Source organism: Globicephala melas, chromosome 1 (genome assembly GCF_963455315.2).
Source record: "Globicephala melas chromosome 1, mGloMel1.2, whole genome shotgun sequence".
Taxonomy (NCBI): domain Eukaryota; kingdom Metazoa; phylum Chordata; class Mammalia; order Artiodactyla; family Delphinidae; genus Globicephala; species Globicephala melas.
This window is the reverse complement of record NC_083314.1, coordinates 142256439-142284186: the sequence shown is the minus strand read 5'-3', so window position 1 is coordinate 142284186 and position 27748 is coordinate 142256439. Positions and strand designations below refer to the sequence as shown.

At 51.4% G+C, this 27748-nt stretch overlaps 1 protein-coding gene across 1 annotated transcript in view; it reads left to right on the top strand.

The window, feature by feature from the left end:
- MROH7 (maestro heat like repeat family member 7) overlaps positions 1 to 27748 on the top strand; it is a 43448-nt gene that overhangs the window by 9320 nt on the left and 6380 nt on the right. The window contains exons 2-19 of the mRNA XM_030870253.2: positions 930 to 1003; positions 2311 to 2394; positions 3316 to 3395; positions 3713 to 3842; positions 6061 to 6156; positions 6665 to 6769; positions 6981 to 7116; positions 9673 to 9785; positions 10193 to 10369; positions 10760 to 10914; positions 13056 to 13194; positions 15418 to 15608; positions 17637 to 17774; positions 19945 to 20059; positions 25173 to 25313; positions 26079 to 26258; positions 26850 to 27005; positions 27261 to 27383. Coding sequence (XP_030726113.1) covers positions 930 to 1003; positions 2311 to 2394; positions 3316 to 3395; positions 3713 to 3842; positions 6061 to 6156; positions 6665 to 6769; positions 6981 to 7116; positions 9673 to 9785; positions 10193 to 10369; positions 10760 to 10914; positions 13056 to 13194; positions 15418 to 15608; positions 17637 to 17774; positions 19945 to 20059; positions 25173 to 25313; positions 26079 to 26258; positions 26850 to 27005; positions 27261 to 27383 — 2333 coding nt within the window. The remainder of the gene's footprint in view (positions 1 to 929; positions 1004 to 2310; positions 2395 to 3315; positions 3396 to 3712; positions 3843 to 6060; positions 6157 to 6664; positions 6770 to 6980; positions 7117 to 9672; positions 9786 to 10192; positions 10370 to 10759; positions 10915 to 13055; positions 13195 to 15417; positions 15609 to 17636; positions 17775 to 19944; positions 20060 to 25172; positions 25314 to 26078; positions 26259 to 26849; positions 27006 to 27260; positions 27384 to 27748) is intronic.

Here is a 27748-nt window from a genome sequence, read left to right as displayed (position 1 = left end):
ATCCTCTGGTAGCCTCTGGTGCCCAAGTTACCCCTGAAGTTCCAGGGTCTCTCTCCTTGGGCTTCCCCTCAGCCCCGCTTAAGTCAAGGGCTCTATTGGCCCTGCTCAGCCCATAGAGCCCATAGCTGGACCAATCACTGTGTCTGGGGGCACAGGACTCTCTTACTGGCCAAGCGTGGGTTCCAGGTCCACCTTTATTCATTTGTTTGTTTGTTGACAATATTATATTAGTTTCAGGTGTAAAGCCCACCCTTATCTGAAGAGGGATGATGGGTGTGATTTGCAGCTTCACCTAGCTCTATGGAATGAGTAGCCTACATGGAAGACAGAGGCTTTTTCACCAGAAGAAAGATGAGGGACTTTGGGGCTGACAAAATAACATGTATCTACTATAACAAATAAGAGTTTAACTATAGATTGTGATAACAACTGAAGGAAGAGACTAGGATGATGCACAAGAGGATCACAGCGGGCCTTTCTTTAGCCTGAAGGTCAGGGGAGGCCTCTTTGAGGAGTGGCAGGCAAGCAAAGATCTGAAGGATGGGGCTCTACCTGGGCAAGGGGGTGTGGCAGCGGAGCGGCCCAGGTAGAAGAAACTACCTGTGCAAAGGCCCTGAGGGGGAAGCTTGCTGGGCCTGGAAGGAGGCCAGTGTGGTGGGCGCATGGTGAGCGAGGGGAGAGCAGGGGGAGGTGAGGCTGGGGAGGTGGGCAGGGGAGACTGACCTGGCAGGGCCTTGAAGGCACTAACGAGGATGCTTGCTTTATGCTGGGTGAAATGGGGCCCCTGAAGGCTTTTAGGGATGGGAGCTCAGTCTGGCTGCTGGCGGAGTAAAGATTGGAGGGGCCTAGTGGGGGAGGTGGGAAGGGACTCTGCTATACCATATCTTTACCCTCTCCTCTCCTCTCCTCAATGGAACTATGACCCGCAGGAGCCTTCGATGAAGTAGCCTCATGTCTGGTGAAGGTGCCAGGGCAGAGAGAGGATGGCAGCAAAGTAGCTCTGGTATGCTTCCTGCTAACACCCACCTGACTTTTCTGGGACGCCCTCTCCCCCCCACGCCCACCCCACCCCCAGCATTCCTTGTTTCTCTGCCTGGCTCTTCTCTCCTCCTTGGTACTCATCATCATCTGAAGCACAACAGGCTTTATAAGTTTATCTTGTTTCTTGTTATCCTCTTGCACTGTGATGCATCCTCCATAAATCAGGGATTTTTGTTTGTCTTATTCCCAGCTGCATTCCTAGCATCTAGAGCAGTGCCTGGCATATCCTAGGTGCTCGATAACAGTTTTTTAAACCATGGAATGAATTGTGAGAGGGTTTCTAAAAGTGGAAGAAAAGGGAATTCCCTGGTGGTCCAGTGGTTAGGACTAGGGTTCGATCCCTGGTCGGAGGAGTAAGATCCTGCAAGCTGTGTGGCATGGCCAAATTAAAAAAAGTTGGGTGGAGTGGGGAGAAAAGCTAGATATGACCTTTTTCAGGACACAAGCCCAACCCAGGTCTTAGCCATGCAGCAGGCCTCGGGAGGCCAGAGAAAGCCAGCATCTACTGGCCTTGGTGAGGGCCAGTGGGGGAAGACTGGACAGGCTGGTGGACGTGAGTGTGACACACGGGGTGTGGGTGAGCCTGGTTGGTGGACAGAGTCTGGAGGCAGGGGTCTACCCAGGCCAGGCCGTGCAACCTGTTCTCTTGAAGGGAGGGGTGGGAAAGAGGTTGTGACATCTTTGACCCACCACACTGTCCATTAGATTTTCTTGTTTTGCTTTCTTTACTATATATTTTATCTGTTTCATGTTTCTTTCTTCTTCTGCCTTAATAATGATAATGAGAACTAATAGGTTAATTAGACGTTGGTTAATGTTTTCCCTCTCTCAGGTTGCAGAATGCCTTAATCCGACTAGTGTGTGCCCTTAAGAAGGGTAGATATTAGAAGGCTCTTTTCAATTACGATGGCATTTCAGCTTGAGGTGCTGGGACCCTTTCTGTCCCATTGGCTCCTGCCTCTTCTCCCTTGCTTGGAGAGGAGAGAATGCTTTGCAGTCCCTGATATCTGGTCCTCCCCCAAATGCTAGCCTACAGGGATTATCCCCAACCTCCCCGCTGCCACCACAATCTTCTCAAGTCTTCAGCCCCCTCAAGTTCCCCTGTGGTTTCTCACTTGTCTTGAGCTGACGCTGGGGGCTGGCAGCTGGGGAGGAGCAGGCCGGCTTGCCTGTAGGTGGCAGGTGGCTAAGGGGGGTGAAGGGACAGCCCCTGAGGGCTGGGTTCAGTGTGGCTCTCACCCTGCGGCTTTGCCCTCTGCTGCCCCCGAGGTCGAGAATGCCCTCAGCCTCCAGAAGAGCCAGGATGTGCTGGACGTGGAAGAAGAGAAGATGACGGTGCGTGAGCAACTTGCGGTCTGTGACATCCGGGTGGGGAGGGGGCGGACGTCCCGAGTCCACCCACTGATGAGGCTGGAGTGGGGTGTGATGGGCAGAGGACAGTCGAGGCACAGACACTGGGGCTTGAGTCTCGGCTCCAGCTCTAACTGCCCCCCACCTACCCTGGGGGAGCTCAGCCAAGTCACTTCCCCTCTCGGAGCCTCGCTCTTAATACCTCACAAATGACTGTGATAAAACCTGTGTCCTTGGCTTGTTGGGAGGACAGAACCCAAAGATTAGTTCACTGTAAAGCCTTAGGCACCTGGGAGCCGTCGTTAGTATTTTATACATTATTTCCCCCAAAATTCCTTCTGATGGGGAACCTGTGAAGGAACGTTCCTTTTCTCTTTGCTAAATACAGTCACTTCTCAGTTAACCACCAGAATGTTTGTGCTGGGATAACCACTGAAGTTTCCAGAATTATATTTAGCTACAAAGAGAGAAAAAATCCTTGCCTTTGATACTTCCATTTAATTAATGTTAATTGAGCACCTATAGGTCGTTGGTGCTAGATCAAAAGTGAGGAATTAGAAGGACATTTTAAAGGAATTCAACCGGACCACTTTCGAGGGCCATGCGTGGTGTTTTCTGCATTGGGTCGGTCCACGGTTTAGGTATACTTCCCCACCGTGGGGCTGCTGAAACAGTTCTTCCGGAGCCCTACATGGGGGGCGCGCAGCAGGCTAGGGCTTGTCATGCTTTTGGTGGCCTTGACCTGAGGGCTCTGGACAGGGCTTGAGCAGTCAGCTGTCTCCCCCCACTGGAGGCCAGGCAGGCTGTGGAGGCTGCCCACACCGAGGGGCTGCCACAGCCTGCTCCGCGAGGAGGAGTGGCCTCGGCCCTGGTGGTCTGCAGTGGCCTGTGCCCTCACTGACCCCTCCATGGTCCCCTGTCCAGAAGCAGATCCAGGAGGAGCCGCTGGATTCTCTCTTGAGCTCCGTCCGCCAGCAAGTCATGGAGACCCTGACCCAGCTGAGGTGACCACAGCCCCTTCCCCGAACCCCCTCCCCATTCCCTCTACCCACGGACTCCGCCTGTATCTTCTGGGGCCACTCTGCTGTGCGGGACCCCAGCCCAGTCCTGGGCCTTTTCCTTTCCCTTTGCCCAGCGCCTGCTGGGGCTGTCTGCCCTGCACCCCACTTCCCTCCTCCTACCCTCCTCATCTCGTGCTTTTGTAGATCTGAATCTCAGCTCTCATGCCAGCCCTGCATCCTTCGCTTCCTGCCTCCAGCCCCAGCCTCCCCACCCCACACCCCGCCTCGCTCCATGCCCTTGCTTTCTGTCTCTTCCTCAGTCATTCCCAGCTTGTCCTGGGCGTGCAGCAACGGTCGGAGCTGGTGAACACGTGCATGAAGAGTGTGTTCTCCCTGCCCTCCGTGCAGGCCGTGCAGGAGAGAGACAAGGACAGGGCTGAGGCCATACAGGTGAGGCAGGGCCCTCCCCAGTGGGGCCTCGGGGCTGCCTGGCATCCTCAGAGCGAGGCACGTTCCTGGACTCCCAGCAGGGAAAGGAAGGTGTTCTGGGAGGTAGATTTTTTTTTTAAATTTATTTTACTTATTTATTTTTGGTTGCGCTGGGTCTTCGTTGCTGCACACAGGCTTTCTCTAGAGGCAGCGAGCGGGGGCTACTCTTCGTTGCAGTGCGCGGGCTTCTCATTGCGGTGGCTTCTTTTGTTGCGGAGCACGGGCTCTAGGTGTGCGGGCTTCTGTAGTTGTGGCACGTGGGCTCAGTAGTTGTGGCTCGCGGGCTCTAGAGCTCAAGCTCAGTAGTTGTGGTGCACCGACTGAGTTGCCCCGCGGCATGTGGGATCTTCCCGGACCAGTGCTCGAACCTGTGTCCCCTGCATTGGCAGGCGGATTCTTAACCATTGCGCCACCAGGAAAGTCCCCTGGGAGGTAGATTTGATGTTCACACTGCTCCTCAAGTAGCTTGGGCAGTTCACCTCCCCTCTCCTGGCCTGAGTAGGCACTCGATAAACATTTGGTGAATGTATGAATCTGCAGAATAAAGAATCCCTCATTTGAAGCACTGTCCACTTTGGGCTCTGTCCCGTGAGAAGGATGTGGGCAGATGTTGGCATGGCCTCAGGAGATGGCCAGAAGTGAGAGGAAAAGGCCTGAGGACTGGGCAAGTTGGGGCTGAGGCCTGGAAGTGGAACCTCAAGGGGCTCCCATGAGCATCTTCAAACCCCTGCAGGATAGTCCCAGGAGGAGTGATCAGAGGAGACCCTTCATGTAGGATGGGGTCAGTGGGGGAGGTTAGGGAGAGGGATTTCAGCTCTGGGTGAGGCACACGTATGCATCCTTTCATTCAGCAAATATTAACTGATGCCTAATCCAGAAGTACAAGGGAAGGATGCAGTAGGGCTGAGGGCAGATTATCAAAGTATCATACAAATAAATGCAAAATTACAACAGTGGTACGTGTTGCAAGCGAGAAGTACTTGATGCTATGAAGACCATGAAGAGCCTGGAACTGGCGGAGCCTGAGTGTGTTGGGGGTCAGGGCTCATGGTGCTGGAGGTGAGAGGTTACAGAAGAGCTAACTAGTTGAAGGGGATGGCAGAAGGAAGAGTGTGCCAGGCAGAGGGAGCAGCCTGAGGACAGAGAGAACATGGTGACCAAGGACGATAAGGAGGCAGTGTGGCTGGAGCCCAGAGGGTGAGGTGAGAGAGCCCTGGGGGCCAGACCAGCCCCAGTGTGAAGGTTCTGAGTCCCGGAGGTGGTGCACTTGAGAGAAGACCCAAAGGAGAGGGGGTGGACCCCATGCCGGGTGCGAAAAGAGCAGTGCTGCACAGTGATGGGCCACAGATGGGAGGGAAGGAGGAGGTGGTCGGTGAACGAGGCCTGCTTGGTGGTGGTGGTGTAAGCCTGGTGTGCACAGACTCAGGAAGCCTGGACAGAGACAACCTGGAAGGTAGATGTGGAGAGTGGTGGGAAGAGGGGAGGCAGGGGAGGGCGGGTCTCAGAACACTGCTCAGCCTTGTGTGTGTGTAATGCTTGCACCCTCCTAAGATAATTTCAGGACTGTGGTGTGGCTGAGGAAGGAAGAAACAACCGGGCAGAAGAGAGATGGCTCCTAGAAGGGGCAACTTAGAAAATCTATTTGGATCTAGGAGTAGTAATATAAAAAAGAATCAGAACACTTCCCCAGAGACAGTAATATAAGTCACGCTGGTCGTCCGTTGATCTAGCTCTCACGGTTCCAGAGCTTTTTCCCACCCATCTTCTCATGCTCCTCACAAACCGAAACTTCCTTGTTCTGTGACCTTGGACAAGTGTCTCCTTATTGGTAGAATGAGAAAAACACTTTGAGGATAAGGTGATACGGTTGTGCAAATCACGAGGCACGCACCTGGCCCGCGGTAGATTTTCAGTAAATGCGGGGCCTCTGATGCCTCCCCTTGTAAGCTAAGAAGGGCAGAGATAATAATTACCAATTTGTCGATAAGGAAACTGTAACCCGTGGAGGGAAAGTAATCTGTCCAATGTCACACACCAAGGTTAGTCTCAGAGGCGGGACAAGAAAGCAGCTCTCCTGAGTCCGAGTGCCCCTTCTTCCCCTGACCCACACCAGGGGTCGCCTGGGGCTGGGGTCTGCTCCAGAGGTTCCCTAGTGGCTTGGTCCTCCTCCTGTCCACAGACACTTTACCGTCAGACCTGGGACGCCCTGCAGACACTTCTCAATGCCCTCTTTGTTGAGGACCCCACTCCTGCTGGGCTGAAGAGCATCTTGGAGGTACAGAGGCCGGGAGGAGAGCAAAGGCGGAGGAGAATGGAGAATTGACTCGGGAGATCTGGGGGTGGGGGGCTGGACCCAGAAAGAGTGATTTGACTTCAGGACGTCATCTTGTGCCAGGTCTCTGCTTCCCTGCCCCTCTCACAGGCTACGTCCCAAACTCCTGCCCCTTCACTCTCTCCCTATCCCCCATACTCCTGCTACAGCTGTCCCCATATCCTTGCTTTCCAAATTCTTGTTCCTGTCTCTCTCTCCTATCCTCAAGACTCTCCACCTTTCATCTCTCTCCTCACTGACCTTTGTCCTCCCTCTGGTCTCCCAGTCCTGTCCTCAGCTTCTGGACCCCATGTCTCCCCATGCTCTAAGAGAAGGAGGAGGGCTACAGCGGGTTGTCTTTATGCTGTCTCCCTAGAAGCTTCCTGATGATGGGTGAAGGCTGGCCTGCCCGTCCAGGAAGTAGACGCTGGCATCCAGCTTGTAGCTCTGAGCCTTGCCCTTTTCCCCACAGCCTCTGGGGCCCTGGATGAACTCTGGGAAGGCCCATGAGAGAGCACGGGCTGTGAAAAGCAATGTCTCCGTGTTGAACCACATGCTTCTGACCCTGCCTTTCTTTGTGAGTGGCCCTGGGAGGGAGGAGGGGCACTCCTAGGGAGACTCTTCCCAGCTCTGAGGGAGCCTGTGCATCCACCCAGAGATTCCCAGGTGGTCCCCCCATCCTCAGAGGGCTCAGCTCTCAGGGCCAGACCATCTAGCTCAGTTCACCATTTATGGTCTAGCCTTATTAAACCTGTAAGTCTCAATCCCTAAGATTATGACACAAACAGATGTCCTCGGGGTTCCCGGCACTGGGGCTTCTGCTGGGGAGGCTCATCATTCGCGTCGGGGATCCTGATGAGGAGATTGGCCGGGAGGCTCTGGACGGCATCACCATCCTCTACACCATCTTGGAGCTTCAAAAACGTAAGCCCTTTGGAGTGCCTCTAATACAAGGCTTTTGAGCAGGTACTCAGCCTAGGAATTGAATGGAGCCATGGCAACAAGGCACTGGGGGGATATGGAAGGGACCAACACAGAGTCCAATGGGGTCTGGAAATCAGTGTGAAGCCTTAGTCCCCACAGAACTAGGAGACAGAGGTGACAAACAAGCCCGTTCTGACTTAAGCAATGCTTCTATGTAAGCGTCTCCTCATTCTTCCAAGTTTAATTTGTGACTCTCGTTTTCACATTCCCATGCCACCATGTACGCCCAGGCATAACAGCCCCAGTGTCCTGGGTTTTGGTCTGTCTTCCCCCACTAGACTATAAGTTCATTTGAGTCTGTGTCTTGTTCACCACTGTATTCCCAAGATCTAGCCCTGGGCCTGGAACATGGTGGGTGCTCAGTGAATATTTATTGGATGAATGAACAAAGAGCAGGTCCTATCTTGGAATCTGGAGTGGCTAAAACCTGTACGTGGGAGTACATCTCTGGATTCAGCTGCAGGGAGCTCGTGATATGGTATGGGCTGCCACAGGAACCCAGCTGGGACTGCACCTAGAGGTGTGCAGTATCAACTGTTACTCGCCTCCTTCCTTTCTCCAGAGTCCTAACTCTGCTCCAGACCAAGGAACCTTGGCACATTGTTCAAACTGCCCTGGCTCTGGAGGCAGAGTGACCTGGGTACAAGACCTAGCTCTGGCCCTTCCTAGCTGTGTGACCTTAGGCAAGTATTTTTCTTGTCAAGGCCTAGATTTCCTCATTTGTAAAGAAGGACACAATAGGATAGAACTCACAAGCTTTTTGGAAGATTAAATGAGATCATAGATGTAAAAAGACCAGCTCATTCCACACATTATAGGTACTTGCCAAATAGAGTTTCCTTTTTCCCCATCCCTACAAGGATCATCTTATTAGTTTCAACCTTTGGGGATATGGCTGGTGTCCCTGCTCTTCTTGTTCTTTAGCATTTGGGGCAAAGATTTAGCCCCTCGGAGATTTCCCCTGCTGCCCAGGAACCACTCAGACCCCCTGAGTGATAGATGAAGGTGATATAAGCCACGTTAATGATCAGTCTTAGGGACAGGAATAGTATACACCAAATTAGTATTGCCAGATTTAGCAAATAAAAATATAGGACACCCAGTTAAATCTGAATTTCAGATAAAAGGTAAATACCTTTTGGTATATTTCAGACATACTTTCACTAAAAATTGTTTATCTGAAATTCACATTTACTGGGTATTTTGTATTTTATCTGGTGACCCTAAGACAAACCCACCCTGTTAGATTCTCAAGGAGTGAAATGGTTTATCCAGGGCCCCTGACTGTAGGAAGCAGCAAAGCTAGGATTTGAATCTGGGTCTGCCTGATTCCAGGTCTCAATCTCCTTCCTTTCACAAACAACCTGCCTACTTAGTCCATATGTTATTCTGCCTCAATGGCCCTCTCTTATGCCTGTGTCTCGCACACCCTGGGGGATCCAGGTAGGACCCACTCCAGGCCACAGTTAGGCTCAGGAAATGTTCCTGAAATGTGTTTCCTTCAGCAGAAAATAAGGAGCCCACACATGCAGGTACTATTCTAGGCACTCGGGACACAGAAGAAAAAAGATTAATTCAATAATCCTCCTGTTGAGCTTATCTTCTTGCTGTCAGGAGACAATGAACAAAAAAACAAGTAACACCTATTGTAAGTCAAGTGATGATTAGTATTACAGAAAAAAGAAGAAAACAGAAAAGGGGGATTGGGAACACCAGGGGTAAGGGAATTGCAATTTAATAGAGGTGTTGCCACACACACACCAGAGTGGCAAAAATGGAACAGACAAATTCACTGGTGAGATGTGAAGCCATGGAACTCTCACACACTGCTGGTGGGGGCATACTTGGTCCCCACTGTGGAAAACTGTTTGGCAATATCCCCTGAAGCTGAACCCATACCCACCTTAGGACACAATTCCAATCCCAGCTATGTGCCTACAAATGTGTACCTATAGTCACCAAAAGGCATGGACTAGACGTGTTAGAACATTCAGGTGAGCACTATGCATAACAGCTGGAAACAACCCAAATGTCCATCAGAAGTAGGACAGATCAATAAATCGTAGTATATTCATACCATGGAAAATTATACAGCGCTGGGAGTGAGTGAACCCATGCAACTTGCAGCAGGGTGGATGAATCTCATCCACATAAGGTTGAGTGAAAGCCAGACACGAAGGATAACATACAGTATGAGTCCATTTATGTAAAGTCCAACAGCAAGGAGATCGAATCTGCAGGTTTAGAAGTCAGAATAGTGGTTACCCTGAGTAGGGGAGGAGGATAGTGGACTGAAATGGGGGCACCGGAGGGTCTTCTGGGGTGCTGACCGTGTTCTGTTTCTTGACCTGGGTGCCCACTACAAGGACATGCTCACTGTGAAAACTGACCCCGCTGGTCGCCTATGATTTAGGCACATCCTACATCTATGTTTAACAAAAAGTTAAAAGACAAAATAGGTGGTCAGGCCTCACTGAAAAGGTTCTTTGCTTACAGGAGCCAGAGATAAGGAAGAGACCGATAAGAAGGAGCTGTATGAGAGCAACAAGCATTTCCTGGGCCCCTACAACCCTGTCAGCCCGTGCCAGAACATTCTGCGTGTTATCGCGGTGACCACCTGCTCCCCAACAGCCCTGGGCCTTCCTGGGGCGATGGGGACAAGGGAGGAGGGGCAGTACCAGCCTGCCCCAGTGCTTCCTCCTCCCCTTCCATCCTTCCAGGCTCAATTCCCTTTACGTTCCTTTACATGCTTTCCTTGACCACACAGGCCCATCCTGTGGGCTCCCAAACCCTCTGGTCTGCGCCACAGTGCGTGGGCCGTGTCACCAGCTCTGGGGGCAGGGACCATGTCACCCCTTCTTTTGGAGCTCCTCCTCAAAGTGTTTGACACTCACGGATTCACTGAGTATATGCCCCCCTGCTGACCTCTGCATATGTCTGGTGGTGTTAGGGCATCCATGTACGGCTTGCTCTGGGTCTGCCCATGTGTGTCAAGGTCTCTATGCCTTTGTTTCAGGAATTTGGAGACTTCCTGGGGCCCCAACAGGTAAAGGACCTGCTGCTAGCAGCCCTGGAAGGGCTGAAAGGTGGCTCAGAGGCTTGGGGCAAGGACTCGGGGGAAATGATGCAGCTGGCCTCGGAGGTCACACTCAGCTCGGTGCTGGAGCGGTACCGACACAGGGCACTGGAGGTGGTAAGGCCCCCGGGGGGCAGAGGCTGGGCTGGGAAACCCCACAGGGCCCACTCATCCCTCAGGCAGGGCAGGGCAGGGCTGGTGGTAGCTGAGTTCCAGATGCTCCCAACTTGCAGGTGAGAAAGAACTCCCTTATTGGCCCCCAAGACAGCTCAACTATCAAGTGTGGGGTGCGGGAGGGCAGCAAAGACAAGCTGTCTCCCAGGGAAGGGGCGGCTGCTCTGTCTGCCCGTCTCCCCTTTTCTTCCCTCTGCGCCCTCCTCTCCCCTCTCTCTCCCCACATCCTGTCACCCCCTTCCTTCCTCCTCCTGTCTCCCTGCTCCCCCATCACCCCCTTGGCTTCTCCATTTGGCCCTCTGCCTGCTCCTGGTCACCCTGGCTGTACCCCAGATTCCAGAAATCATGCAGGGTATCTATGTGCACCTGAGCCACATTCAGAAGCCACGGGCCCGAGAGGTGGCCCTGCTGCCCGTCTCTCTCCTGGCCAGCTCCTTCATGACCGAGGTCGTCGTGGCCCTGCTCGTGTGTCCCCTCCCACTGGACAGGTACCAAGTGAGGGGAGCTTCCAGCCACTACACTTCAGAGGGTTGATATAGCCCTGTTCCCGGCTGGGAATCCCTTCTTCTACCAGAGGAGCCCCTCGCCCTCCCAGGTGGTCCCTCTTCTATGATCTACGATGCTTATGACAACCGTCGAGTCCTCCCTGAGCACTGCCAGGTGTCTGTGCTGCACATTTGTATGTTTTCTCACAAGTGTAACAACCCCATTCTATAGATAAGGAAACTGAGGCTCATGGGAAGTTTTCTAGCCCTAGGCACCTACTGAACAAGCAACAGAATGAGGACCTAAACTCGCATCTGACCAACTCCAAGCCCAGAGCGCTTCAACAATGCCATAAAAGTAGAACTGAGTGTTGGTCCTGATTCTGCCTCCAGACGCTCTGTGGTCTTGAGTAGCCTGCTTGCCCTCTCTGGGCTTGAGTTTTCCCCCAGATGCAAAAGGAAGAAATAATCCCCCCATTCTCACCCCAAATGGGTGGTCATGACAAGTAATGCAGGCGGTCGTGCTGAGTGCCTCCATGCTGTCAGCCTTCAGGGACCTCTGGTCTGATGGGCAGAGGGGACTGTGGCCAGATGGTGATGAGCTCGTGAGCAGGGGAGACAAATCTGGCTGCTCCAGTCTCCCAGCTCAGGAAACGCTCCCACACCTTTGAATGAAAACAAGGCAGAAGCGTGTGATCCACATCTTAAGGTAGTTGGTTGAGAGTGAATGGAAAAGAATTATGCAGAACTGTGCAAGTGAGGTGTGCTTCTAACCAGGAGAGCTGGTGTCGTTCATAGAAACCAAGATCAGCGCAGGGGTGACACACTCCCATCTCCCACCTGGAAGAATTTAACCCTTTCTGGCTTCACTGGAAACCAGGGAGTTTTCTTCTTGGAGCCACTAAACATTCAGACTCAAGACTGCCAGGGCCATACCTGACCTCAGTTACTCAGGACATAGGACAGGGCAGAGTCCTTACAGCAGCCTGTGTAGCAGGCCAGACAGAGCTGGGACAAAATTTAAGGAGGCCTCGCTCTCAATTGCCACTCCTGTGCTTGCCTGATTGGAGGACCTCCTTAAATGTTGTGCCCTGGATGCCTCACTTTCCTCAATCTAGTATTGGCCTTGGTCCTCCCAGGTGAAAGGTGTAGGTGCTGCCCTGGCTTAAGTGGCTCAGGCTTCAAAAGAACTAGTGTCTCTTAAAATAACTGTCTAGACTTTGCTTCCAGGATCCCCACAGGGACAAGCCCAGTCACAAGTCACTGCACCCTGAGAAGCCCAATGCCACAGCGTCCCCAATGGTCCTTCTAGTTAATTTATAGTTCCTCCAGCCCAGACGCAATTTACCAATTGGGTCATTTTTACCGTAAGCAATGTTGCCTAGCAACATAGTTGACATACTATCTTTATCAGGTTTCCAGGGGAACGGAGCTGGAAAGTTAATGGAAGGTTCAAATCTTAAGCAGAAGGGGGAAAGGGTTTTGTTAACCCTTTAGTGCACTGGCCCTGTCAGCATTTTCACCTCCCCACGATAGGAGTGCCTACAGGCTGGTGCCTGCTGGCCCAGATGCTATCCCCTGCCTGGTATACTGCCTTCTAAGGGACAGGAGTGGGCCCTCCTTGACATTATGTGACAAATGCAAGATCTAGGCCCCAAAGGGCTCCTTGGCATAGAAGAGCAGGCACAGGCTTTGGAGTCATCAGGCCTGGTCACTTCTGGTCTCCGTAGCTCATTAGCCGTGTAGTCTTGGACCGGTGATTTTACCTCTCTGAGCCTTAACTCCACATCTGTAAAATTAGAATAATAGCCCACCTTGAGGGTCAGTGTAAGAATTCAGTGACCTTGAGTATCTTGACTACCTTGCTCACGTCTGCTGGCAGACAGCAGATGCTCAATATTTGCTGAAGTAATAAATTGTATGCAAAGCACCTGGTAAAGTAAGTCCCTGAGTCATAGGGTTTTCGATAATTGTTAGCCCCCCGCCTCTTAGGGAGCGTTTTCTTGTCCATTCCAGAAATTTTCTGGTACGTCCATGGATGCCATTTCAAAGGCACCTTCCATTCCCCCTCCCCAAACAATTGGGTGGCAGGGTGGCCCCACTGCCCTGGTCCCCACTAACCATCCCCACCCTTGACCCCCCAGCAACGGAGCAGAGATGTGGAGGCAGCTGATCCTCCGCAAGCCCAGCTGTGACACCCGAGATCTCCTGGATCTGCTCCTGACCAGCCTGAAGGAAAAGCCTGTCACCAAGAAGGGCCGGGCCTCCATCATGCCCCTAGCGGTGAGGACACCCCACCCTGCTCCATCACTGCCCCATCCCATCCTCCGCCCTCCTCCCCTCCCCCTGAGTTCTGCACACCCATCTTCTAGTTCCCTGCTCTTCCAGGAACTGACTGTGTGGCCTTGAGCAAGTCTGTCTCTGGCCTCTTGTTTGTGATCCACTGGACGACAATAGTACTGTTACTTACAGTGACGTCAGCAGCCTGGAATAGTGGACACAGAATGACCTGGGACTCGCAGACCTTAGTCTGAGGGTTGGCTTTGCTCAGGTTTTGTAACATGAGCAAGTCACTTCACCTCCCTGAGGCTCACTCTCTGCCTCTGTAAATGGAAATAATAGTATATCCACCTCACATGGCAGTTGGGAAAATTAAACGAGGTAACTCGTTCACTCATTTAGCAACATAAAATGTTTAAGTGCTTCTGCTGCCAGTCTCAGAGGTCGGCCCTGGGAACACGGAGGGAAAGGGCTCTGACTGCAGGAAAGGGGCTGGGTGGAGAGACAGATTTCTCTCTGCCTCTGTCACCAACCCCCTGGTCCTAGCCAGCTGGATAATACCCCCACTCATCTCCTTGCTTCCACTCCAGCCCCTCCAATCTGTACCACAGCCAAAAAAATCTTTGAGAAATGCACATCTGCTCTTCTCAACCCTCTCAGTGGCTTCCCATTGCCCTTGAGAGTAACACAGTGCTCCTACCTGTGTGCTACAGGCCCTGCACCCCTCACCGGCCTCGTGCCCTCACCCCTCACCGTGATCCTCTTGCTTGCATGGGTCCAACCTCGTTGTTCTTTGTCAGATCTTCTTCCTCTTCTTCTTTTTTAAATATTTATTTATTTGGTTGCGCCGGGTCTTAGTTGCAGCAGGTGGGCATCTTAGTGTGGCATACATGTGGGATCTAGTTCCCTGACCAGGGATGGAAGCTGGGCCCCCTGCATTGGGAGCGTGGAGTCTTATTCACTGTGCCACCAGGGAAGTTCCCTGTCAGATCTTCTTAAACACTGCTATCTTCTGTCACAGGGCCTTTGCACATGCTGTTTCCTCTGCCTAGACTGCTATCCACCAAGTTAACTTCTGCTCAACCCTTAGCTCTTATCGCCTCCTCAGGGAAGCCCTCCCTGATTTCTCTGACCAGATCAAATTGGTGCATATTATACTTTGCTTCACATACTTTATCTTGGGAGAGTTTACCCCAGCTGTGATTTAACAATACTGTGTGTGTGTGTGTGTGTGTTGGGGGTGTCATTTGGGTAATCAGTGAGATGCATGAATTCAGTGCCTGAGCCTGATATCCCCAAAGTCCAACATACACCTGGCACACAGTAGACTCAAAAATTTTTTGTTGGATTGATCAATTTATTCAACAGGTATTGAGCACCTACTATGTGCCAGGCATACTCATAAGTTCTGGGGATTCAGCAGAGAGCAAGACAAGCTGGTGGAGGGAAGCAAATAAAGAGGGGCGAGTGGTATTATCCCTTTACAGAGGAAGATACTGATGCTCAGAGACATTCCACGTCTCATGTAAGGTCACACAGCTAGTGAGTGGTGGTGCCAGGACTCAGATCTCCTGCCCCGGAATCCCATGCTTTACCACTGGATCTCTCTGCCTCTCTCTCCCAGCACTGAGTTCCATGACTAGGGCACCAGCACCCATTCCTTCCCTGGTTTGGGCATTCATGCACTCCTCCTCTGATCACTGTGTGTTGGTGTATTCTCATGTCATTCAGAGGAGGCAGTGAGGGCAGCCTGGTTTAACGGCCCCCAACGAAGAGGCAACTGGTGTCCCCCTCACCGTCTGTGTGCCTGTGTTATGAACCAGAAGGAGGCAGGGCTCACTACAGCGCATAATCTGAAAACCTGGCTTCAAGTCCCAGCTGTGCCCCCGGGAGGCTGGGTGACCTTGGGCAAGTCTCTTCACTCCTCTGAGCTTGTCTCCTCCCCTGCACAGTGGGATGAAGACTCTACCTCACAAATGTGGGAAGAGATCCTCCCACCATGATTCTTCCAGGGGTGTGTCAAAGGCAAAGGGTCGCTGTGATTGTTCTGGGGCAGGGCTCACCCAGAGAGCCAGGAGTCGGGATGTGGTAGTTGGGGGGGAATCTGGGCTTGCCCAAGTCGGGCCAGAGAAGAGCAAAGATCCAGAGCCAGCCTCCTAGAGAAGCAGTCTAGGCCCTGCCAGGAGTGCTGGGACATCTAACAGATCCCGCCCCCTGCCCCACCAGGCAGCCAGCGGCCTCTGTGAGCTCCTGTCTGTCAACAGCTGCATGGGCCACGTGAGGCGCATCTACCCCCAGCTGCTCCTGGCCCTGCTTATTCAAGTCCATTACCACATCGGCCTCAACCTGCCTGGCCACGTGGTTTCCTGCAAGGACACCAAGAAAGATGGACAGCCCTCTGGTTTCGTGCCTGTATGGTATGTTCCTACTGTCCCCGGCAGGGGGAGGGCCACCAGCAAGGGCCCTTCCGAAAGTCTTTAGGGCAATTGATCAGTAGAAATTAGCTTTGGGACTAGAAGAGAAAACGGACGTGCACTTTTTTTTCTTTTTTAATTTATTATTTATTTTTGGCTGTGATGGGTCTTCGTTGCTGTGTGCGGGCTTTCTCTAGTTGTGGTGACCAGGGGCTACTCTTTGTTGTGGTGCACGGGCTTCTCATTGCAGTGGCTTCTCTTGTTGTGGTGCACGGGCTGTAGGTGCATGGGCTTCAGTAGTCGTGGCTTGCGGGCTCTAGAGCACAGACTCAGTAGTTGTGGCCTCCGGGCTTAGTTGCTCCGTGGCATGTGGGATCTTCCCGGACCAGGGCTCGATCCCATGTCCCCTGCATTGGCAGGCGGATTCTTAACCACTGCACCACCAGGGAAGTCCTCAGGTGCACACTTTTATGAGAGAGCCAATCATGTGTTCAACAACTGTTTGAGAGCACCTGCAGGGTATGTCTTCTGCTTAGTGCTGGATGGCAGGGAAGAATCAGCTTCCCCCAAGGAGCTCGCCATTTCGGTTTTCCTCCTCCCTCCCTAGAGATATTATTTGTATTAGATTTGTACCCAAGGCCGAACCATTTTGATTTTTATTTATTAATTGGAACAGGTAATATAGGCACACGGGTAAAAATCTCAAAAGGCATTAAAAGGGAGTCTCTGTTCCTCTCTTTACCCCAGTCATCTGCCCTAAGATGACTAAGAACCCCAGGTTCTTTCTTGCCCTTCAGAGGGGGTTGATGTAGGGCTAAGCCCATGTGTTTTCATTCTCTACTTTTATACCAGTGTTAGTGGACCTTACACAGTTATATATTTTTGCTTTTATTGTATACCGTATCTCTGAGATCATTACATATAGAGCTGCCTCATTATTTTTAACAGCCGCGTAATATCCCTCTGGGTAGATTCCAATATACCATCATTTACTTAACCAGGATCCTCTCGATTTAGGTGCTTCACAGCATTTTGCAATTAGAAACAATGCTGCAGTGAGTGAGGCTGTTTATATGTCTTTATACCTACATGTGATTGTATATGTAGGATGAATTCCTGAAAGTAGAATGGGTGCATCAGAAGGTTTCTGTATTTAAATATTATGGTGGAATAGGAATATGTGGTGGAAAAAGTTCTTGACCAGTGAGTGAAGGGAAAATGAAGGACCTCCTAAAGCACCCAGTTTGCCAAATTGTCTCCCACAGAGGACACCACCGCCAGTAGTATATGACACTATTTATTTCTCCACAGCCTTGCCAGCACATTCTCATCTTTGCCAATCTGAAAGTTGAAAAAAATGGTATTTTGCTGTAATTTTAGTTTGTATTTCTCTTATTATGAATGTGGTTGAGGTTTAAATGCCATTTCTGTTTCCTTTTCTGTCAGCAACCTGTTCTTGTTCTTTGCCTAATTTTATATAGGACTGTTGGGAATTTTTCTTATTGGTTTGTAAGAGCTCTTTATATATTAAGGACATTAACTCTTTGTCATTTGTATTCCAGTTTATCACTTAACCTGCAACAATTTGATGGTCTTTTGCTATTCAGAACTTTAAAATTTTTATGCAGTCCAGTTCCCTCAGTCTTTTCCTTTTTGGTTTCTATTGTGTGTTATGCTCAGAAAAGTGCACTTTGAGGGATAGAAGGCAAGCAGTTGTGTAGCTGGGCTTGAAGTCAGGACACCTTGGGTTTGAGTCCTGGCCTATAACAGTGCTTTGCACTTTGGGTTAAACCAATTTAACCTCCTGGCCACTTGGTTCCTTGCCAATGAAATGGGGTAAGCAATTCCTACCCTGACAGGTGTGTTGTAAGGGCAAGATAGGATCTTGTCACATGACGATACCATGTGCTGAGGCTGTGGAGAGAAATTTGTCTGGCAGATGGAACTGATGGTGGGAGAGACTTGGGTGGAGGGAGGTCTGGCCTGTTGGGGGCAGGCGGACATGAGGTCTCAGTCCCCTTGTCTTGGCAGCTGTGTGGTCAAAGTGGTGAAAATCCTTCTGCTGAAGATGGGCTGCTCATACGAGGCTACCTTTCTGGAGGACCAGGGTGGCTGGGAGCTCATGGGACAGGCGGAGAACCACCACCGTGGAGTGTCCCTGCTGGCCAGGTGAGGCCAGCGACCCCCAGGGCAGGGGTTGGAGGGAGGGGAGAGACCTCAGGGTCTTTGAAAAGACCTGGGTTTGCATTTCTCTCGGGGCAAGACCCTTCCCTCCATCGTCTCTCCTCTGAGACTGGCAGAGTATCATATACCTCAGTGGGTAGCCAATTCAGATGTGAAAGATAGCACACACTCTACAAACTGTCGTTACAGCAGTACCTGGCATTGCAGAGCACTTAGGTTATTTATAAAGTACATTTCTCAGCACATTATGAATTTAGTTCCCACGCTAATACAGAAATTATGGTCTAGCCGAGCAGTTTATAATGTGGCCTTGGAGCAGGTCTACCTGCGTCTGAATCCCAGCTTACCACTACCCAGCTGTGTGACCCAGGGCAAGTTCGTTTCCTTCTCTGTGTCTCAGTTTTCCCATCAGTAGTGTGGAAATAATAACAGGGCCCACCTCCAAGATTTAGGGTGAGGATTAAAGTACTTTGAACAGCCCCTGACATATAGTAAGAGTATATAAAAGCTAACATATATAAAAGCTAACATATAGTACATATATAAAAGCTAACATATAGTACATATATAAAAGCTAACACAGGTTAGCTTTTATTATCGTCATGCTGACTGGTGGGGCAGGGATTTTTTTTGGGGGGGGGTGGCAGGGATTATTAATGCACATTTTGCAGGGGAGGGTGCCAAGTTTCAGAGAGGGACAGTTATATACCACAGGTCACACAACCAGGAAGTGGTAAGGCTTGGAATTGACCTGCTGACCCAGATCAGGGCTTTTCCCCCCAACCACATACAGCCTCCCATGGGGTCAGGAGAAGGGTGGGGCGGCACCTTGATTTCACTAATGTGGCTCCTGCAGGAAGAGTCTGCTTCTTAGCCCTGCACGCTGAGTGTCCAGGATGGTGCTCTCCCCAGGGGTCTCAGGATACAACCGCATTTATTGAGCACTTACTGTGCTCTAGGCACCATGCAAACAGCCATACATTCATGGACTTCCATTTAACCCTCACCATGACCGATGAAATAGCACTATTATTTTCCCAGTGTTACCCATGAGGAACCTGAGACCCAGAGAAGTTAAGTGACTTGCCCAAAGTCACACAGCTAGTGGTAGGGCCAGAATTTGAACCCAGGCTATCTTACTCCAGACTCTACTCTTGGCCGACACACTTTCCTGGACTCATTGATTAATGAAGCATAGTGCAGACTTGAGGTTGCATCAGAATCACCTATGGGACTCGTTAAAACACTGATTGCTGGGCCCCACCTCTAAAGCTTCTGATTCAGTTAGCCTGGGATGGGAGCCTGAGGATGTGCATTTCTAACAAGTTCCCAGGTGATGCTGATACTGCTAGTCCAGGGGCCGCACTTTGCAGTATTTTTTTTTTCTTTCTTTTTGCAGTACGCGGGTCTCTCACTGTTGTGGCCTCTCCCGTTGTGGAGCACAGGCTCCGGATGCACAGTCTCAGTGGCCATGGCTCAAGGGCCCAGCCGCTCCGCGGCATGTGGGATCCTCCCAGACCGGGGCACGAACCCATGTCCCCTGCATCAGCAGGCGGACTCTCAACCAGTGCGCCACTAGGGAAGCCCAGGGGCTGCACTTTGAAAACCACTGGCTTAGTAGAATGAACGAGGCAGCTGGAGTGGGGAGCCCTGGGTTGGGGCTCCAGCTCTGCCATTTTCCAGCTCTATGGCCTTGGGCATTTCACACTCAAAGCCTCTGTTTCCTCATCTATGAAACAGGTTAACAACAGTAACCTACCTCAAAGGGTAATGGTGAGGATCAAATGCAATAACTACTTGAAAGTGTCTGGCTGCTGCCTGGTGCCTAGCGAGTGGGTCCTCACACCCTTTCCTTCCTGTCTCTTCCTGCTGGAGTGGTCCTGTGCACGCAGGGGTCTTAAGCCTATCTTTCTTACTGATTTGCTCTGTGCTCTCAGGCAAGTCACTTTCCCACTCTGGGCCTCAGTTTTCCCATCTGTAAAATGAAGCAGTTAGATCAAATGGTCTCTGAGATCCTGTCCAGGTGGGAAACCCTGGGGATGCAGGAACACAGGTGACTTGGGCTTTCCCAGAGTTTTGAGTGTTGGGGCTAGGCCCCCACCCAGCACATGCCCCTGGGGCTGGAGAGCCTAAGGGCACTGTTCCCCCACCCCAGGGCCATGGTGCAGTACTCCTGCCAGGAGCTGTGCCGCATCCTCTATCTGCTCATCCCGCTCCTGGAGCGAGGCGACGAGAAGCACAAGATCACCGCCACTGCCTTCTTCGTGGAGGTAGAGACTGGGCACTGGGCGTGGGGCAGGGGTCCCCCTGGGCCTTCCCCTAAGCACAGGCCTCAGTTCCCATTGCTGGTCATTCCTCCTGTGCAATAAGTACTTAACACTTTAGAGTCTTTCCTGAACATGATTTCTTTTGAGTAGAAAGGCTTTGTAGCTCTCTCTCCCTCCTCCCTCCCATCTCTCCTCTTCTTTCTACCCCTTCCACCCCATTCCACTCTTCCCAGACTCCCCCTTGCCCCAGGCAACCACCAACATTTGCTGGGCACCTCTGTGTGCCAGGTACCAGATTGGGGACACAAATATGAATTTGACTCTGCCTTGCTCTCAAGGAGTTCTTGGTATGGGAGTGGAGACAGAGTACACCCCAATTATAACACAGGGTACTATAGAGTGACTTGTGCTATCATGGGGGCAATTCAGGCTGTGGTGGGAGAACAAAAGTCTTGGATGTTTTGGGTGGGGGAACATCAGGGAGGCCTTCCTGGAGGAAGTGACAGCTAAGCTGAGTGAGTGTATGGGGGTACTGGAGTGGGTACTGGGGAGAGATGAGTCAGGAGGAGGTTGGTAGGGTTGACCCCAGAAGGGAAGACTTGCCAATAACAATAGCCAACGTTTATTGAGCACTTACTACCTTCTAGGCATATTCTAAGAGCTTTACACATACCGATCCATTTAATCCTCACAATAATCCTATGATGCATATACTATTCCATCCCCTAGTTTAGAGGAGGAAACCAAGGCACAGATTTAAGTAACTTTCCCAAGGCCACACAGCTCGTTAAGTGGCTTATCCAAGATTCAAAGTCAGACACCTGGGCTCTAAAGTACACTCTCTCTTTCGTTTTGTGTGTGTGCTTGTGGTTGTGTATGTGGTAAAAAATATATATTTCATGAAAGTTACCATTTTAACCATTTTTAAGTGTACAGCTCAGAGGCATTAAGTGCATTCACACTTTTGTGCAACCATCACCACCATCCATCTTCAGAAGATTTTCGTTTTCCTTCCCAAACTGCAACTCTGTACCCGTTAAGCACTAACTCTCCCGCCCTCGTTTCCTCAGCCCGTCACCACCATTCTACTTTCTGTCTCTATGAATTTGCCTATTCTAGGTTTCATATAAGTGGATTCATCAATGTTTGTCCTTTCATGTCTTGCTTATTTCACTTAATATAATGTCTTCAAGGCTCATCCATGTTGTAGCGCAGGTCAGAATTTCATTCTTTTTTAAGTCTGAATAATATTCCGTCGTATGTACATACCACATGTTGTTTCTGCATTCATTGGTCGATGGACATTTGGAAAACCCACTCTCTTAACCGCCATCCCATCTTCCTCTTGTGACCTGCTGGCTGCCACACAGTGGGTCTGGGCTATCACCAGGGTCTGTACAGTGGGGCTCAGAGGCTCACTGTCTGCTCAGACAGCGGAAGGTTAAGGAAGGCTTCCTGGAAGAGGTGTCATTTGAGCTGGGCCTTGAGTAAAGATTGCCAGGTGGACACAAGGCAGCGTGGCAATCCCGGCACTTCTTGCACCTTTCTGCCTCTCCAGTGGACTGTGAGTTTAGGGAGTAGGGACTACATTGTGTTTATGTTGCATCCCTAAACCCAGCCCCAAGAGGGCCCCCAAGAAGTGGGGATAGGATGGATGAGTGAGCACCCAAGTGAACACTTTGCCTGGCTCTGCAGGCACCAGCAGAATATGTCACCTCCAAGAGGACAAGAGTGTGTCTGGGAGCCAGGAGGCGGGGTTACAGCCTCAGCTCTGCTGGGTCTACTTCTAATTTCCCCCATGACCCTGGTGAGGAAAGGGAAAGTGCCATTTCTTGAGGGGCTGCCACATGCCAAGCACCACGCTGACCTCTTTTATCTGCTACCCCACCCATCAGCACAGCAGCCCTGAAAACCAGGAATTATGAAGCTCATGTGTCGGCGAGGCAAGAGGCAGTTTTCAAGGTCGCACAGCTCAAGTTGTCCAGAGAGATTCAGACCAGGTCTGCCCACCTGGCTCCTCTATCCTGGTCAGCCTCGTGGCAGAGGCGGTCCTCTCTCTGTCTGTTAGTGGCTGCCACAGGGGCTCTTGGGGAGGGGGGTGGAGGTTGGACCTCCCGTGTCCACAAGGTCAGGGACAGTAGGCTTAACCTTTCCCAGCATTCCCCTAGAGCCCTGAGCAGTGGCCCTCCCTCCCTGTGGCAGGGGTCCTCACCCAGCTTCAGTCCTTCTCCCGGTCCCCAGAAGAGGTGGCCCACTCCTGGCCAGAGCCAGGCCCACCATGTTCACAGTGGTGCTTTGATGTCGCTCAGATGTCCCTCCCCGGCTCCCCCAGCCCCCCATGCTGTGACTGTGTGTGTGCTTGCTTCTTCCAATGGCGGGTGAAGTCTTCAAGGGAGCTGTGACCTTCGGCAAGATGCTGAACCTGTCTGTGCCTTGCTTTCTTATAATACAGGGATAATGAATTGCCCATCTCATGGGTTTTTTTTTTTTTTTAAGCAAAAATTTTAAATCTTTTATTGTTTCACTCTTATTTTGAAATAATTTTAGATGTAACAGAGGAGCTGTAAAAATAATGAGAAAGTTCCTATATATCCCACAGCCAGCCACCCCCGACGATAACAACTTACATAAAAATAGTACAATAATCAAAACTAAGACATGGGTACAATACTATGAACTACAGACTGCTCAGATTTCACAGTTTTCCACTGATGTCCTTTCTCTGTTCCAGGATCCATTCCGGATCCCACCTTGCACATTAGTTGACTTAATGGGACCTCCTTCATCTCCTCTAATCTTGTCTGTCATGGCCTTGGCACATTGAAAGACTAACTCTAGGTATTTTGTAGAACGTCCTTCCATTTGGCTTTGTCTCGTGTGTGCCCATGATTAGACTGAGGTTATGCATTTAGGAGAAGAACCTGTATAGGTGATGTGACCTCTCAGGGCATCATGTCAGGGGCCCCATGACCTCTATTTTAACTTCTTATTATTGATGATGTTAACTTTCATCAGTTGGTAAAGGCGGTTGGGACTGTGAGGGTAACACTATCCTTTTGTAAGTAAGAAATATATGTGAAATATATTTGAAACTAGGCAACTTAAACTTTTACCCCCTAATTTTAGCATTCATCAATGGATCCTGCCTTGAGCCATTATTCCTGTGGTTTTCTAATGGTGATTTTTCTACTTCCTTCATTCAGCCTACAATTATTAGTTGGAATTCTTCTGTACGAGTTGTTCCTTCTACTTTCACGTATTCATTTGGTCATTTTTTTATAGCAATACAGACTCGTGGATATTTACTTGATTCTTTGGGTTATAATCCAATACTATCCTTTTTTTCTTTTTTTTTTTGCGCTACGCGGGCCTCTCACCGCCACGGCCCCTCCCGTTGTGGAGCACAGGCTCCGGGCGCACAGGCCTAGCGGCCATGGCCCACAGGCCCAGCCACTCCGCGGCATGTGGGATCTTCCCGGACCGGGGCACGAACCCGTGTCCCCTGCATCGGCAGGCAGACTCTCAACCACTGCGCCACCAGGGAAACCCTTTATTTATTTATTTTTAACATCTTTATTGGAGTATAATTGCTTTGCAGTGTTGTGTTAGTTTCTGCTGCATAACCAAGTGAATCAGCTATACATACATGTATATCCCCATATCCCCTCCCTTTTGCGCCTCCCTCCCACCCTCCGTATCCCACCCCTCTAGGTGGTCACAAAGCACTGAGCTGATCTCCCTGTGCCATGCGGCTGCTTCCCACTAGCTATCTATTTTACATTTGGTAGTGTATATATGTCCATGCCACTCTCACTTCGTCCCAGCTTCTCCATAGTGGCTGTATCAATTTACATTCCCACCAACAGTGCAAGAGGGCTCCCTTTTCTCCACACCCTCTCCAGCATTTATTGTTTGCAGATTTTCTGATGATGGCCATTCTGACCTCTCATAGGGTTTTGATGAGGATTAGGTGAGTTCACATAAAGCACTTAGAACAGTGCCAGCACACTGATGCAGAGCAGCCGTGCTGTATGATGAGTGGAGGGCGGGTGGTAGGTGGAGCCCCACTTTTCCTGCCTCCCCCACTCCCTACCCCATCAACTGTCCTGCCCGCTCTCTCCAGCTCTCTCTTCTCATCAAAGACACAGGGTCTCAATAGTCACAGTGGATGGAGGACAAGGGAACAGATGGGAGAAGTGCTTATGAGGATGACTAGGCAGGAACTGAAGACCGGTTGGGTGCTGGAGGTGGGGGGCAAGGGAGAGGAAGGAGATGAGAGTGATGCCTGGTTTGGGGCTGGGACAATGGGGGGCTGGTGGTGCTAATCCCGCAATTGGGGGCACTGGAGGAGGGCAGTTCTTTTGTGGTGCGTAGGCTCCAGGGCGCGTGGGCTCTGTAGTTTGTGGCACACGGGCTCTCTAGTTGAGGTGTGCAAGCTCAGTAGTTGTGGTGCACGGGCTTAGTTGCCCTGCGGCATGTGGGATCTTAGTTCCCTGACCAGGGATCGAACCCACGTCCCCTGCATTGTAAGGCGGATTCTTTACCACTGGACCACCAGGGAAGTCCTGGAGGGCAATTCTAAGGAGGAAAGGAACCATTTCTTGTTGGATGTGAACTCAGGCAACAAGTGTTCCCTGAGCACACACTTCACCCCAGAGCTTGTATCAGGTAACAGGTGCCCAAGGAGAAAGGCTCAGTTTGTGTCCTCAAGGAAGCCGCCAGTGGGATAGGATACGGGAGGCAGATGCATAAGCACATGGAGGCACTAGGGTTTCCATGTTCAGGACTCCCAGGGCCCCAGAGAAGGGGGCAGTCAGCCTAGACGAGGCCTGGGGACACTGTCAAACATGCCTTCAGGGGGGCTGAGGTTTGGATGGAGCTGTGCATGGTGAGCTGGGGCTAGAGTGGAGGTGAGAGCCCTGGCAGAAGGGAATCCTGCCCACACAGAGGGGACAAAACAGCCTGAGTCATTCCGTGAATGACGGGAAGCTTGGTTAGAAGCTGGCTGGTGGTAAGAATGTGGGCTAGAGGGTAGGCAGGTGTGAATGAGGCCCCAGAGGCAAACAGGGCCTGAGGTACCCCTTGGGCCAGGGAATAATTACCCTTACTTCCTCAGCTCCTCCAGATGGAGGAGGTGCGACGGATCCCTGAGGAATACTCTCTGGGGCGGATGGCAGAAGGCCTGAGCCACCAGGACCCCATCATGAAGGTGCTGTCCATCCGAGGCCTGGTCATCCTGGCCCAAAGGACTGAAAAGGTAAGTGGAGGGTAGGGGAGAGCCCACCCAGCTAGACCCCTGACAGGAGGAAGGATGGAGCTTGGCCATCCTTGACTCTCCAATACTGGTGGCTGGAATCAGAGCTCATTTCTGTCTCTGCCTCAGTTATCCCATCTGTAAAATGGGTATCACTTAATAATTCCCTATATACTTTATTCTTTTTTTTTTTTTTTTTTGTGGTACGCGGGCCTCTCACCGTTGTGACCTCTCCCGTTGCGGAGCACAGGCTCCGGACGCGCAGGCTCAGTGGCCATGGCTCACAGGCCCAGCCGCTCCGTGGCATGTGGGACCCTCCCGGACCGGGGCACGAACCCGTGTCCCCTGCATCGGCAGGCGGACTCTCAACCACTGCGCCACCAGGGAAGCCCCATTAGCGTTATTAAAAGTGCTGTGTTTTTCTCTACCAGGCACTGTTGTTGCATCTTAGGATTTAGAGGGACAAAGGGACAGGATATAGACTCAGAAAGCCAGCTAACAATGCATGGTATCATCTATATAGTGCCAAGAAGCGGGGAGACAACAAAGGGCCTCAGGTATCCAGGCTAGGAAGGAGTCAGTGAGGCCAAAGAAGGCTTTGGGGACAGCAGGAGCTTGAGTGAGGGCATGCCAGGCAGGTGGGACAACGTAAGCAAAGGCCTGGAGGTGGGACTTGCTTGACCAAGTTCATCTCAGTGAATCAGAGGCTGGGTCTCCCACCTGTTAGCACAGATAGGAGCCCCCATCCCAAATGCTCCTTCTCCACAGACCACCAAGGTGCAGGCCCTCCTGCCCTCCATGGTGAAGGGTCTGAAGAGTGTGGATGGGCTGCTGGTGGTGGAGGCGGTCCACAACATCAAGGTCATATTCAAGGGGCAGGACCGGAAGCTGATGGACAGCTCGGTCTATGTGGAGATGCTGCAGATCCTGCTGCCACACTTCAGTGATGTAAGGAATCCCATGGGGGTGGGAGGATGGGGTGGGGTGGCACCCGGAGGGCAGTTCTCTACTGCTCTGGGAGTTGCAGTAGCTCCCACAGCCTGTTGGGACCTGTGCGAGGCTGAGTCAGCCCAGGGGAAGCGGCACTAGTCCCGACTGGTCCTGGTCTCTTTGTAACTGGTTTGCACAGAGAACGTTCCTTTTCTAATTAGTTCTCACAGAGGGAGGTCTTTTTGCGTCATCAAGTTTCCCCAGAGACTTGCCTCACTGTGATTGGTCCACCTAGAGGGGTCACTGTTTTATGATTGGTCGCAGCAGAGGGGGGCATTTTCCTACTTGGCATGAAGGCACATTTTAGGCTAGTGGGGGCCCTGGCTGGGAAGAGTGGGCAGAGCTCCAGACCTAGGCTTTGTTGAGGGAGACGCCAGCCCCAGATCGGCCCACCAGGTGGCCTTCACTGTTTTCCGTCTCTGTGTGACTTGCGCCTGGAGGGGCCCTCAGAATGAGTGGAAGGAAGGCCATGTGCTTCCATGTGGGGCACAGAGGCCCAGGCAGCCTCCTGGAAGACGGAGCATGCCTGAGCCTCTGGATCTGCCCCAGTCACGAGAGGACGTGCGTTCCTCCTGCATCAACCTGTACGGCAAGGTGGTCCAGAAGCTGCGGTCGCCCCGCACCCCGGCCATGGAGGAGCAGATGATCAGCACCTTGGTGCCCCTGCTGCTGACCATGCAAGAGAGCAATGCCAAGGTGAGCCAGGTGAGTGTGCACGGCCCTGAACCCAACCTAGAATCACAGCTGATCCACCACCGGACAGTTTATTTATGTCTGGCCAAGTCTGTTTACCAAAGGTACCCATGTCAGTATTTCTCTTCAAAACAGCCAACTTCACTTGCATGTTTCAAATAGGAATTGCTTTTCCAAAATCCAGTTTCATACAGTTGTTTGGGGGGAACACGTTCCGGCTGTCCTGGAATTCCACAGCTCTGGTGTTCTCTTCCTGTTGGCCCCCAGAAATGTGTGAAGACCCTGTTCCACTGCTCTTGCTTCATGGCTTGGGAATTGCCAAAAAGAGCTTACAGTCGGAAGCCCTGGGACAACCAGCAGCAGATGGTGGCCAAAATTTGCAAGTACCTTGTGAGTGCTTCCAAGACTACAGTGGGTCCTTCTGAGTGTGTTGGAGGTGGCAGGTTCTTTCCTTGCCTCTTTTTTCTTTTTACCTGAGCATCCTTACTGACAATTCCATGACCACCTATGAGTCGTTGGCTCCTGGAAGTTCATCTTCGTCTCTCACTCCTCTCTCCACTTCTGGTGTTCCCTCTCCATGGCTTACTGACATCTCCCCCAATGAACCACACACACCTTAAGCTCAGCATCTCTTCTGAACTTATGCCTATCCCATGTCAGTTCTGCTCTGTCCCTCTAGATCCCCAAAAGCTGAAACCTAAAACTAACTGAGGCTTATTCCTCTCCCTCACCTTCACCTTTGATCAATCTTAAAT